We start from the raw sequence: 11,983 nt of genomic DNA on the forward strand, positions 1-11,983 counted from the left end.
CATTGAAGATATTTTCAACCAAATGGTTTCCTTCCTCTTTAATGTCACCAACTGCTGGTGAACAGGAAGCTGTCCCTTCCCTCTGTGCTCCTATGAGGCTGATGTTAACTGAGCCTGTTGTCCACTCCTCTCTCTCTCTTCCAGTGGGAGTGGTGCAGCCCACGCTGAGCGTCCTCCCTCCCTCCAGAGTGGAGCTGGAGCAGGGCAGTGCTACACTAGTGTGTGTGGCCAGTGGGGGCTTCCCCTCAGACTGGAAGCTTGGCTGGAAGGTGGGGGTCAGCAGCAGGTCTGGGGGGGTGTCCGATAGCCTGGGGGTCCTGGGGAAAGGTGGCCACTACAGCTGGAGCAGCACCTTGACCCTCCCTGCAGACCAGTGGAGGAAGGCGGGCTCAGTGAGCTGTGAGGCCAGTAAGAATCTGAGTAGAGAGGCTCCAGCATGGAAGAACTGGAGTACACAGATCGCCTCTGACACATCTGCTTCATATCTCTCTGTCCGAGGTGGCACTGCAGCTTTTGATGATTTACATTAATATAACACCTGTATGATTCATTAATATTACGCTTTCTTATTTTTACCCCTTGCTTGGATTTGTCACATGCTGAATGTTGAATAAAGATGTAAAGAATAAATTATTTATGTTCATCATTTACAATAGTTTATCTCATGTATTTTTTATTTTATGTTGCTTCTAATGAGTATAAAAAACCTCTGCTATCTTCATTCAGTTAATTTATTTTGAGTGAAGGCTTAAAATGATGTCCAGTTTTAGCTGATGTGCACCTGTTTCTCTTGAAGACAGATAGTCAATGGAAACGTGAGCCTGAGGTTTTCAGAAGAGTCTGGAAATTACAGTGAAAGCAGTATCTTTGCATGTCTCCATATAAGCTCAACGGTTCCCTCTTGTGTCAAACCAACGCCATAACAACAAAGAGTGATTATATTAACTATCTCTTCATGTCCAACATATAATCAATCAGCATTGGCTGTTTATAAGATCAATCATATCGATTTTCATTTTGATATAAATACGATTAAAGATTAACTATATTTGAATGTTACATTCAGAGTATTTTTATAGTTTACATTGAATGGTTGATGGCCATTCATAAAACAATAATTATGAGACTTGGCGATTTCAATAAAAAAAATCCAAAACATTGATAGATTGTTCAATCCCGTGGCAAAAATATCGACATATTCTCCTAAATAATGGCGTTGTAAGTGAAACCAACGGCTCAAATGAAATCATTTTGGCTCAAGGACTTATTTCCCGATGCTTTCACCTGTTAAATGAATCAATGATTGGTAAAATGTCATAGTTGTTTTAACATTGAATTAATTAATGAATCATCTAATTCCCATCACCTGCTCCGTTGAGCTGCGGGAACCCGGAGCGCAGTGATTGGTCGGTCGCAGCGAACCCGACTCCTCCCACTAGTAACCGCCCAGCGGGGAGTTCACAACAGCCAGCGAAAGGTGCCATCCGGGAAACTTATCAATTTCAGGTATGTACCGAATCTAAAGAAATGTATTATTCGAAATCAGTCCAATCAGTGTCCCCAACCTCACGCTGTAGTTAAAGTCACATCTTATTGTTCTGTCTTTCGTTCGTACAACTTTCCTCAGAGGCCCAAACATGTTTTCCCAAGCCAAGGAGCGCTACGAAGCTTTCCTGACGGAGAAGAACCCGCTCACTGATCTGCTGACCACGCTGGAGCAGAAGACGGGCGTTCAGAAAAAATACATCGCCTCAGGTAAAAGATTATACAAAATGCATTCGGCGTCGTGACCTCTTGACACTTTAGGTCGACCAAGTTTCAAACAACCAGGATGATGTATTGTTGGGTTAGGCCTAACTAGAGGTTTGAGTCAAGCTTGCTCAGCATGTTTTCTTTATGGTGCTGCTGGATGGTTGCCTCATATTAGAGACGTGTCGTCTGACTCCGGATGACTGCTTGTGCCACCATGTGGTAGATACGCAGGGGTTGTTGACCACAGAAACTGTGCCTACTTGTTCCTGTTTGCAGTTTAGCAGAATCACCGCCGTACGGTTTCCTTGCCGACCACAGCTTCAACTGTGCATAAAGTTGGTAGGTTAAGTTGCAACTTCATCAAGATCGGCCCCCAGCCGTATTCTAACACGGATACGAATCCAAACACACTCGTCTAATGCTCGTATGCAGTCTAGGGCAGTCTTCAGTTACTGAGCTCTCATTGAACCAATATTGCAAACTACTAATACTACTGATAGATTTATCTGCTTCTAACATCCGTGCCAACAGCTGGTGCCATTGGTGTGTATTTATAACGAGTCCTGGTCCTGAAATACCCAGTGGGCTGTTGAAGATGTTATTCTTGGGGTAGCTGGTGTTAACTGGCATGGACGTCTTCTAGGGTTTTGTTTCTTGAATGACATTTCTGTCATTATGTCCATGGCCAGGGATTGGGGACGTTCCACTGAAGTGAAGAGGCCATAGTTCAGATGTCCTCCAACATGCTGACACATTGTCATCAGCTCGAAGTTGAGCTACCTGGCAGGCTCTCAGTTGATACGTTTGTATTAATCCTTTACCATATACCATTCCAGTGTCCTTCCACTAATGGGCCACTGAAAAGATTGCTTGCAAAAATATTTGTGAAGCTGCTTCCGGTTCCAATCCGGCCCGGTGGACACTGTTATTTTTATGTAACAGAAAAAGCCACTGATAAATTAGCTCTCTAATTTGGCTATGGCTAGTTCCCCAAATCACACTTTAGATTCATATCTAATGTTTGAAGGCGATTCACTCTATCCCGTAATACCGTAACCGTCTAAGCTTAGCATTGTGTTTCTAGGTTAAATATTGACATTGTTGGGCTCCGCAACGTCACAAAATAGTTAGCTTTTGTGATCGTCACAAGCGTGGCGATCGCAAAAGCTGTGATCCGCTCTAGCCCAAGCTGGAGCGAGTGAAGTCATCACGCTCTCCCCCAATGGAGGACCAACTGAAAATATATGACTGTTGCACATTTTTCTTCTTTGAGGTTGTAATACTGCCACACCGCTGACATGACGGTTCAACAGATAGCTCTCATGCGGTAGCTCTCGTGCGCATTGAACTTATTGGCTGCTACTGTTAAAATGTGACAGGCTGCGCGCATTGGATCATCATTTTTTTTCTCCCCTCCGATATCCGATGCAGTGTATAGGGCCATTATCGGCCCGATGGCGTTGGTCGGATCGGGACCTCCCTAATGGTGACGTCTCTTAAAAAGTGCCGAGTTCGAGTCCCATATTTTCCGGACCGTGTTGCACCTCTCAGATTCGGACGTTCGAAAGTATGTCATCGTGTGAAACTGGAATTTGAAATGTGCCTAAAAAGTCCAAATTCTTATCCAATAAGTATCGTCTCTGGTGTCGATGCACTTAATTGTTGAAACTTGCAGATGGCTCAAGCAGAACATGTTTTGTAAAGAGTGACTACGGTGCTTTGCATACCCTCTGCACTCGGCAACCTCTCCATCCTTTCCCTGTGAACCGGTTCTGCCGGTTCCTCTGTCACCTGTAGGGACACGCGGCGCACACGGATGTCCTGAGGAAAGCAGGCTATGTATTTGGTAATTCATAGTTATGTTAATGAGACCTAGTCAAGGCCTATTCAAACAAGCTGGGATGGCTCTCATAGAGCAGAGGGGGGGGGGGGGGGGGGGGGGGGGGGGGGGGGGGGGGGGGGGGATTTTCATGGATTTGCATGGATTTGCAATTATCTTTGGCACTAGCTGCACACCGCACACCGCTTTAGTGTCTTTCGCTGACTACCTGGTTGCCATGTGTGCGCTCAAAGTTCATCCTGTGAGCTTTGACCGGTGATCACGTTTATGAGCAACAGTGGGAACCAATCGGCTCAAGGGAGGCTGAGGTGTGGGTTCGGTAACTTGCCCGGTGACGGTGTTTATCACCTTTTTTGTTCCTGCTAGCGTGACCTCCTGCGTGCTTGACCTACATGGCTGGTGTTTGCGGAATCTTTCACAGGCATGGAGAACTCATTTGAAAAGGTGTATCACACCCGTCCGTGAAGATGTAATGGCGTGCGCCGAATCAGAAGAATGTTCCATCCGCTTCCTGCTTTCCTACAGTAGAACAGAATGGGATGAGTCAATATGACATTATGTTTTTTCTCATCGTAATAAGGCTAAGGCATTTCAGTTATTTATACATTTTTAAACGTTTAGAACAATATTGATATTGAGTTAAGAATGCTTTTATTTCGTGCTTATGATGTATTCGTTTTTTACCGTTAGTAATTAGAGGAATTGCTTGTAAAACCTTTTGCTTCCTCCTTTAAAATCTGTTCCCTTATCCTTACTTCCCCATTAAAAAAAAAAAAGGGAAGACTCCAAATCTTCTAAAAGGTTGACCACAATCCAGCTGTTGCTTCCCCTCCTCTTCTGTTCAGTTCCCTATAAGACTCCAACTGGGTCGGATGAAAACAAGGCTTCATCTGAGGAGTGAAACGGCTCTCTGTTGCGGCTAGGGTGCTGGACTTCCAGCAAGGAGAAGCTGGGTTTTACCTCCAATGACCCCAGTGTAGGCCTCCTAACCCAACACTTGAAGGACTGTATTAGTATCCTGATGGACTGGAACCCCGCCCCCCATGCCCACAAAACACGGACAGAATATTAGAACTTTTACTGCACGATGGATATATATGTCTGTCTGTGTCAGCTTGGAACACTTGACTTGACTTGAACTATTACCAGGCTGCACTGACGGTCGCTCTGTCTGGATGAACGAGTCTACTGCTAAAGGACCAAACATTTAAATAACTCATTTTCATTCCAGAAGCTACTGTGCCTGTTCTTCAAATCAATTGTGACATAACAAATACAGGATGTGTGTTCACCTCAGCTTTCGGAGTAGGATTTGAACAGCAGTGTTTGGGTTGGACGGGTCTGCCAACGCCCATGCGACCGGGGCCTCAGCTGCCTACCTGCTTCTGTTTATTTTGCTGTGTTTTGATCAATTCATGCGCGGTTTTGTCATCAAGCCTGCCCCACGCGGCATGCCTCGCTCCCGAACTAAAGCAACCATTATGGCCTTCTCCGGCCTTTGTTTGAGAACGTGAGAGGAGGTGGTATAACGGTATCTCGGTTTTGAGGCTGTGTTTCAGATAAAGGGTTGTATAAGTGACCTTGTCCTTTTTGTTAACGCGAGTCCTATCCCCTCCCGCCCGTTCTTCCCTTCAGGTTTCATTTGCCTGGTTGCCCTCTATCTCCTCTTCGGCTATGGGGCGTCCCTCCTCTGCAACCTCATCGGCTTTGCCTACCCCGCCTTCTACTCGTATGTATAAACGATTGGATTTGAATATTGGTCTGCAGTTTGTATCTGTGATCCACACAGAGAAACCTGTAGTTCTCCTCTGTAGGGAAAACACTGGGACAGAACTCTTGGGCCAAAGCAGATGTGGTCCGGGCCTGGTCGAGGGCCACTTTTTGAGGAACAGTTGGTCCTTTTGAGGGACACTTGTGTCCTTTTTGAGGGGCACCTGGCCTTCACTTAAAAACAAATGATTTAGATTTCACCTAAATAGACTAATCCTTTTTAATAAACGGTAACATTACGTTTTTTCTCTAAATAAGGAGGTATGTGTTATTCAAACTAAGGTCTAGAAAGGTGTTGGGTCAGCATCAGTACTCAACGTTTTTAATGTGTCTTCCTGTCCGACTCTACCCCCCCCCCCCAGCATCAAGGCCATCGAGAGCAGCAAAAAGGAGGACGACACCCAGTGGCTGACGTACTGGGTGGTTTATGGGGTCTTCAGCGTCGCAGAGTCCTTCTCCGACATCTTCCTCTCCTGGTTCCCCTTCTACTACGCCGGCAAGGTACTCAGAGCGGGAAACGTAGACTCCCTCCCCCCCCCCCCTCCCCCTTTTCTGTAGGGTGTTTTTGTTTTTGCCTAAATGTCTGCCGGCGACATAAATCCAGTGGACCTTTTGTATTCTATTCTTGTGGACACGGTCTAAACATTTATTTTAGGATTCTTCCACCATTGGCTGCTGGCCGGTCTTTATTTTTATATAACAATGCAGTGTATGTTGTTCAGTGCTTTAAGTTACTTGCAATGTGAAACATACAGTTAAACTAACATGCATTTCAGTGTATTTGATTATTATTATTATATTTTTTTTTTCCTTCCTGCAAATGAGTTGGGAACGGTGACAATATAATGAGACGACCACCTTTTTCTAGGGTTATTCTAGAAGTTGCCACTAGATGTCAGCTAGAATCTGCTAGAACTACAAAGGAAATGGTTCCAAATAATTTAAGAAATGTACTCCTTTTGATGGTTGTGAGATACGAATCATTTCGGCAGTTTTTCTCCATCACCGCAAACAAGTTTTCTTCATCACTTGACACTAGGATACAGAGGTCACTCACCGGTGAATAGCTTGCTTTTTAAAGGACAGTGCTAGGTAGCTGGAAATGTTCACCTAAGTTTCACCCCGCTATTCCCTCCACTTTGCACCGTCAACCTTTTTGAAGTAAAACCCTCAAACATCAATCAAAAGGGCCTGGTCTTCACCGACCCCCGTGAAGTGGGGGGTCGGTGAAGTGCCAGCCTGAACCCGGCATTGGGTCTTCCTGTCTGAAGGGCTCTGTGCTAGCTGGCTAATGGCTGTGGTTCTCCTCAGTGCGTCTTCCTGTTTAAAGAGCTCTGCACTAGCATGCTAACGGCTATGGTTCCCCTCAGTGCGTCTTCCTGTTTAAAAGCTCCGCACTAGCATGCTAACGGCTGTGGTTCTCCCCAGTGCGTCTTCCTGTTTAAAAGCTCCGCACTAGCATGCTAACGGCTGTGGTTCTCCCCAGTGCGTCTTCCTGCTGTGGTGCATGGCGCCTGTGTCATGGAACGGCTCCACCGTTCTGTACCAGCGAGCGATCCGGCCCTTTTTCCTGAAGCACCAGGCCGCCATGGACAGCGTGGTCAGCGACCTGACCGGCAAGGCCAGGAGCATCGCCAACACGGTCACCAAAGAGGGTAGGGCACACGCGCACACACACGTACATGTTCACGCGCAGGAGACCAATAGAGTAGGACACGGACAGAAGCAAACCCCCGGAGGAGACCAGGAGGCTAAGCTATGCACGCACACAGGAGACTAAGAGGGTAGGACACGCACGCAGGAGACTAGGAGGGTAGGACGCACGAAGAGGGTAGGACACACCTACACACAGCAGCAGGAGTGGTAGAGCAAGTTGGACCGAGTCTCCACAAGAAGTGTCAATTAGTGGCCAATTATTGACTTGGTGTGTGTGTGTTGCAACCAACCAACCATTATTTTCTGTGGGTTTCTCCTCTTCCCCAGCTGCCAACGTGGCCCTCGGCCATGAGAAGGGCCAGTGAGGTATGTCTCACGTCAAGAAGGACGTGGACCTGGTCACACGACGCGTCACGCCTCCAGACTTCTTAACATGATGGCGTGCGTTGCCCCGGCCGACCACATGCCTGTGGTCACTGCGACGGTCCCCTGCCCCGATCTGTGTCAATCCTCGTGTTCATTTATGTTCCCTGTGGGTTTTATTTTAATAACGTTGTGTCATTTCCTCACGAGCGAGAACGTTTTCGCTTAATTCATCAATTTGATCTGCAGCACAGTAACGATTGCTTGTGGAGGAGTATATAAATATTTCAAGATGCTTGGCAAGCTAATTCGGGACTGCTAGTTGGGGAATGTTGCTCTCTTGGTGTGTCAAGGCCCTATTTATGTGACTGTCTGAGCTGCATTCCAATCCTGCTTGCCCTTAATAACCAGGCTTGATTTGTCTTACTGGAAGGCGCTGAAATGTTGGTCGGTTTGCTTTTGTTTTTGTTATGTGAAGGAATACAACTGGAATGTGAAGTAATAATAAAATGTGAAGGAATAATAAAACGGTCTCGTAAGTTAATGGTCTACCTGCACATACCATCCTCGAAGCACTGCTAAAGGTTAAATGTGTAGATTTTATTTTTTATAACTTTCGACTTGTCTGCTGTGCTAGGCCCTTTCAGAGGCTCCACCCGCCCGTGAGGTGATGCGTTTGGTTCTGTGATCACAAGTGAGAGGCTCCGAATGGTCCGCGTTTTGCATGTCCGTGGGCTGACTGGATTACGCGTGGGGGCAAATGGTTGACACACAAGGACCCGGTAGAGGGTTTACGTTTCCTCGGTTGAGCAGAGGGGATCTTCGATGGAAGACACACGTGATCGATAATTCAACCGAATTGCATTCAGACTGGAGCTTTACGAGCGACGCTGTGTGTGAGGGTCTCCACGTGGGCCCTCCTACGCAGGGCTGTTCCGGTGACGTCATGGACGTGTGATGGGGACGATCAAAGGAGTGATTGTATACACACCGTGGAGATTGTAATTCGCATACAATAAAAATAATTTAAAAATTGCGTTCACTTGGCAACATAAAAATCACTGAACAGTAGGCGCCGATTTTATGGCGTAATGAAACCAAATGAAAGGCAGATGCATCTGTACTGTATGTAGACAAACGAGCGATGCCCGGTTTATCAGTGCTACATTTAGGCGGAGGTTTAATGCTGTTTTTCTCCAGCCATCATTGTTCCTCCGAAAGACGCCGATCATCTCCAGCGCGTCTCGTCCTGTTTTAGCTGCAGACCATTGCAGCACCGGGGACTTCCGACAGGGGACGACAACGCGGACCAAGTCGGTGGATGAGTCATCCGGTGAGTCGGTCACGTACAGACAAAAACCGGAGCTGAATCACAGCTATAGGACCGTGGGACCACGGCCTCTGCTCTCACTGCGTCGCTCCTCGGCCACCAGCAGGCCGTCTGACCGAGACGGCCTGGATGGACGTGTCGTATCACGTAGGACTCTTCTCGTTCTCCAGGCTGCGCGTCAGAGACCCGTCCACACGTTAGGCCTGTTCGAGGGGTCTCTAGGCGTTGTCCATGGTACTGCTGCAGTGATCAGCCGACACACACAATACGTTCGCTGTCCGCGGTGCTGATTGGATCGCTGTTGATGGAAAACAAGAACGGTGGCAAAGCATCACTTGATCTCCGCGTTATTTCCCAGAATAAATAGCGACGCTCCTGGTTCGGGTGTTTTTATGTTTACGGTATTATATGTAATAATTTCTAACGGTAATGTTAAGGATTCTATTTATGTTGGAGACATCTACGGACTGTCCAACCATAAGGACAGACAACATATTAGACGTGCGTTTCAATAATTCATATTTTTGACCCATAGCGATAGAAATCCAACCTGAGGTGGTCCTCCATCCCTACATTATTTATGTTCAATATGTGAACGTTTTTGTACATCTATTTGAGACCTTAAAGTTACCAGTCTTTAAGATAAAGGACGAACTGTTAATCAAATCGACCTCCGCCGTCCGGCCACGAGACCGCTACTATAAAGAAAGGAAATCAAGTGTGGGTAGAATCGGACAAAGCACCTCCCACGTCCTATCTCTGGTATCAAGGGGGGAGAGAGGGAGAGAGGGGGAGTGAGAGAGAGAGAGAGAGAGAGAGAGGCCGAGAGGGAGGGAGGGAAAGAGGCAGAGAGAGAAAGAGGGGGGGAGGCAGAGAGAGAGATAGAGCCAGGGAGAGAGAGAGCGAGGAGAGATCGCTGTGCTGTTGGATATTGGGCGACATGAGCTCTACATGAATTGTGTAAAATGCTTTAAGACGCTTTCGGCGTTTCTCTTTTATCCGTCTCGACCGAAGACGAGCCCAGAGCGGAACTATACTTCACATTCAGGTATGGAAATGGTCGATGAATCGACGGATATATCGCTTGAAGTTGGTGTTCTGTAGCGTGACGGTCCGTCGTCTCTCGGGTCCGACCAGCGGTCCGTGATTTACCTCCGTTTCATGTTGGCATTACGCCCGAATATTGTTGATTTAATAACCTTGACGATCAAATGGAATCTACATGCATGTAAGCTACATATTGCATCGAGATAATGGCAGTCTGAGAGAGAGAGAGAGAGAGAGAGAGAGAGAGAGAGAGAGAGAGAGAGAGAGAGAGAGAGAGAGAGAGAGAGAGAGAGAGAGAGAGAGAGAGAGAGAGAGAGAGAGAGAGAGAGAGAGAGAGAGAGAGAGAGAGAGAGAGAGATGAGGATGTGGGGATTATGATTTCGCTTTGAAGAGTAAGGGGAGGAGGGGGGCGCTGCGACTGTGAAATGATGTCCCCACAGTGAGGAGGCGATCCTTCGGTATTTATGAATGAAGCGGGCAGAGCGGCTGGTTTGGAATGGCGGAGTCGACAACAAGAAGTCGCCCGCCCGTCAGGACCGTCGCTAAGGCCTTGTTGCACGTCAACATGTGACTACATTCACCCACAATGACGCTGACGCTGGTGTGACGCAGAGCCCATGACGATTTCTGTGACAAATCTCTTGTTGGATCCGCCAACATGTCCCGCATCTGGATGTGACATGTTCGCACATCCTCCTAATCTTCCTCCTCCTCCTCTTCCCTGACTGGCGTGTTGTTTACCGTCTCGCCTAATTTCGAGACAAGTTAAATACCATCAATGCTCTTTCTGTGTGTGTGTGTGTGTGTGTGTGTGTGTGTGTGTGTGTGTGTGTGTGTGTGTGTGTTTGTGTGTGTGTGTGTGGGGGGGGGGGGGGGTGTGAGGCCAGACAGCTTGCTCTAAACAGGACAGAGGCAGATAGCCCCATCTCTTTCAGGCCATCTCCCTGTCTAGCTGCCTCTTTATCGTTCTGGACTTCTGTCAGTCTGTCAGGCCTTCTGTCAGTCTGTCAGGCCTTCTGTCAGTCTGTCTGGCCTTCTGTCAGTCTGTCTGCCTTGGACGGCCAGTGGTTTGACGTTAGGAACCCCCAGTCCCACGTTAGGAGTTTGGAGCGCTGCATGTTGTGAGAGGTGCAGCAGTCCAACCCCAGCAGACCTCAGGGAACTTGTGGCTGATGATGAGGTTGAGGCCGCAGGCGTTAGAGAGGACGACCAGGCAGCCACCGCCGCTGACTGGGCCACCACGGGGAACTTAGCCCTTAAGAGGAGGACTCTCGCATCTGGGGGACGGACGCAGGGTTCAGGTCAGGCCTGGGTCGCTGCTAGGCTAAGGATGCAGGACATAGTGTACTCTAAAGGACAGGCGACACACACAAACACACACACCCACACACACTCAGGCACGTGTGGGCATCTCTATTATGGTTCAGGGCACCTGTTCCTCTTTGCTTTAGGGAAGTGCTAAAGATGATCATTCGTATTAATCGCAGTAGTTGTGGTGGTAGTAGTAGTAGTTATAGCAGTAGCAGTGGCTGTGGTGGTAGTAGTAGTAGTTATAGCAGTAGTTGTGGTTGTGGTGGTAGTAGTAGAAGTAGTAATAGCAGTAGTTGTGGTTATGGTGGTAGTAGTAGAAGTAGTAATAGCAGTAGTTGTGGTTATGGTGGTAGTAGTAGAAGTAGTAATAGCAGTAGTTGTGGTTATGGTGGTAGTAGTAGAAGTAGTAGTAGCAGTAGTTGTGGTTATGGTGGTAGTAGTAGAAGTAGTAATAGCAGTAGTTGTGGTTATGGTGGTAGTAGTAGAAGTAGTAATAGCAGTAGTTGTGGTTATGGTGGTAGTAGTAGAAGTAGTAGTAGCAGTAGTTGTGGTTATGGTGGTAGTAGTAGAAGTAGTAGTAGCAGTAGTTGTGGTTATGGTGGTAGTAGTAGAAGTAGTAGTAGCAGTAGTTGTGGTTATGGTGGTAGTAGTAGAAGTAGTAGTAGCAGTAGTTGTGGTTATGGTGGTAGTAGTAGTAGTAGTAATAGCAGTAGTTGTGGTTATGGTGGTAGTAGTAGAAGTAGTAGTAGCAGTAGTTGTGGTTATGGTGGTAGTAGTAGTAGTAGTAATAGCAGTAGTTGTGGTTATGGTGGTAGTAGTAGAAGTAGTAATAGCAGTTGTTGTGGTTATGGTGGTAGTAGTAGTAGTAGTAATAGCAGTAGTAGTGATGGTTGCGGTCGGCAGTAGCTCCTTGG

The 11,983-nt window shown here is 47.2% G+C and overlaps 1 protein-coding gene across 1 annotated transcript; it reads left to right on the forward strand.

Moving 5' to 3' along the window:
* Positions 1 to 1,389: 1,389 nt before the first annotated feature.
* On the forward strand, positions 1,390 to 7,909 carry zgc:101744 (Receptor expression-enhancing protein 6-like). Its single transcript, XM_060052865.1, has 6 exons — positions 1,390 to 1,506; positions 1,628 to 1,755; positions 5,228 to 5,321; positions 5,725 to 5,863; positions 6,849 to 7,017; positions 7,346 to 7,909. Exons 2-6 carry the CDS (start codon positions 1,638 to 1,640, stop codon positions 7,381 to 7,383), a joined length of 558 nt encoding a protein of 185 aa, XP_059908848.1. The 5' UTR covers positions 1,390 to 1,506; positions 1,628 to 1,637; the 3' UTR covers positions 7,384 to 7,909.
* The last annotated feature ends 4,074 nt before the right edge of the window (positions 7,910 to 11,983 follow it).

The sequence above is a fragment of the Gadus macrocephalus genome, chromosome 5 (assembly GCF_031168955.1).
Source record: "Gadus macrocephalus chromosome 5, ASM3116895v1".
NCBI lineage: Eukaryota > Metazoa > Chordata > Actinopteri > Gadiformes > Gadidae > Gadus > Gadus macrocephalus.

What these genes read in the sequence shown, in the direction of transcription:
- zgc:101744 (XM_060052865.1), top strand. Translation starts at nt 1,638, where the DNA reads ATGTTTTCCCAAGCCAAGGAGCGCTACGAAGCTTTCCTGACGGAGAAG. An exon ending in GAAAAAATACATCGCCTCAG is followed by an intron (nt 1,756 to 5,227) that starts GTAAAAGATTAT and finishes TCTTCCCTTCAG; the next exon opens with GTTTCATTTGCCTGGTTGCC. An exon ending in CCTTCTACTACGCCGGCAAG is followed by an intron (nt 5,864 to 6,848) that starts GTACTCAGAGCG and finishes GGTTCTCCCCAG; the next exon opens with TGCGTCTTCCTGCTGTGGTG.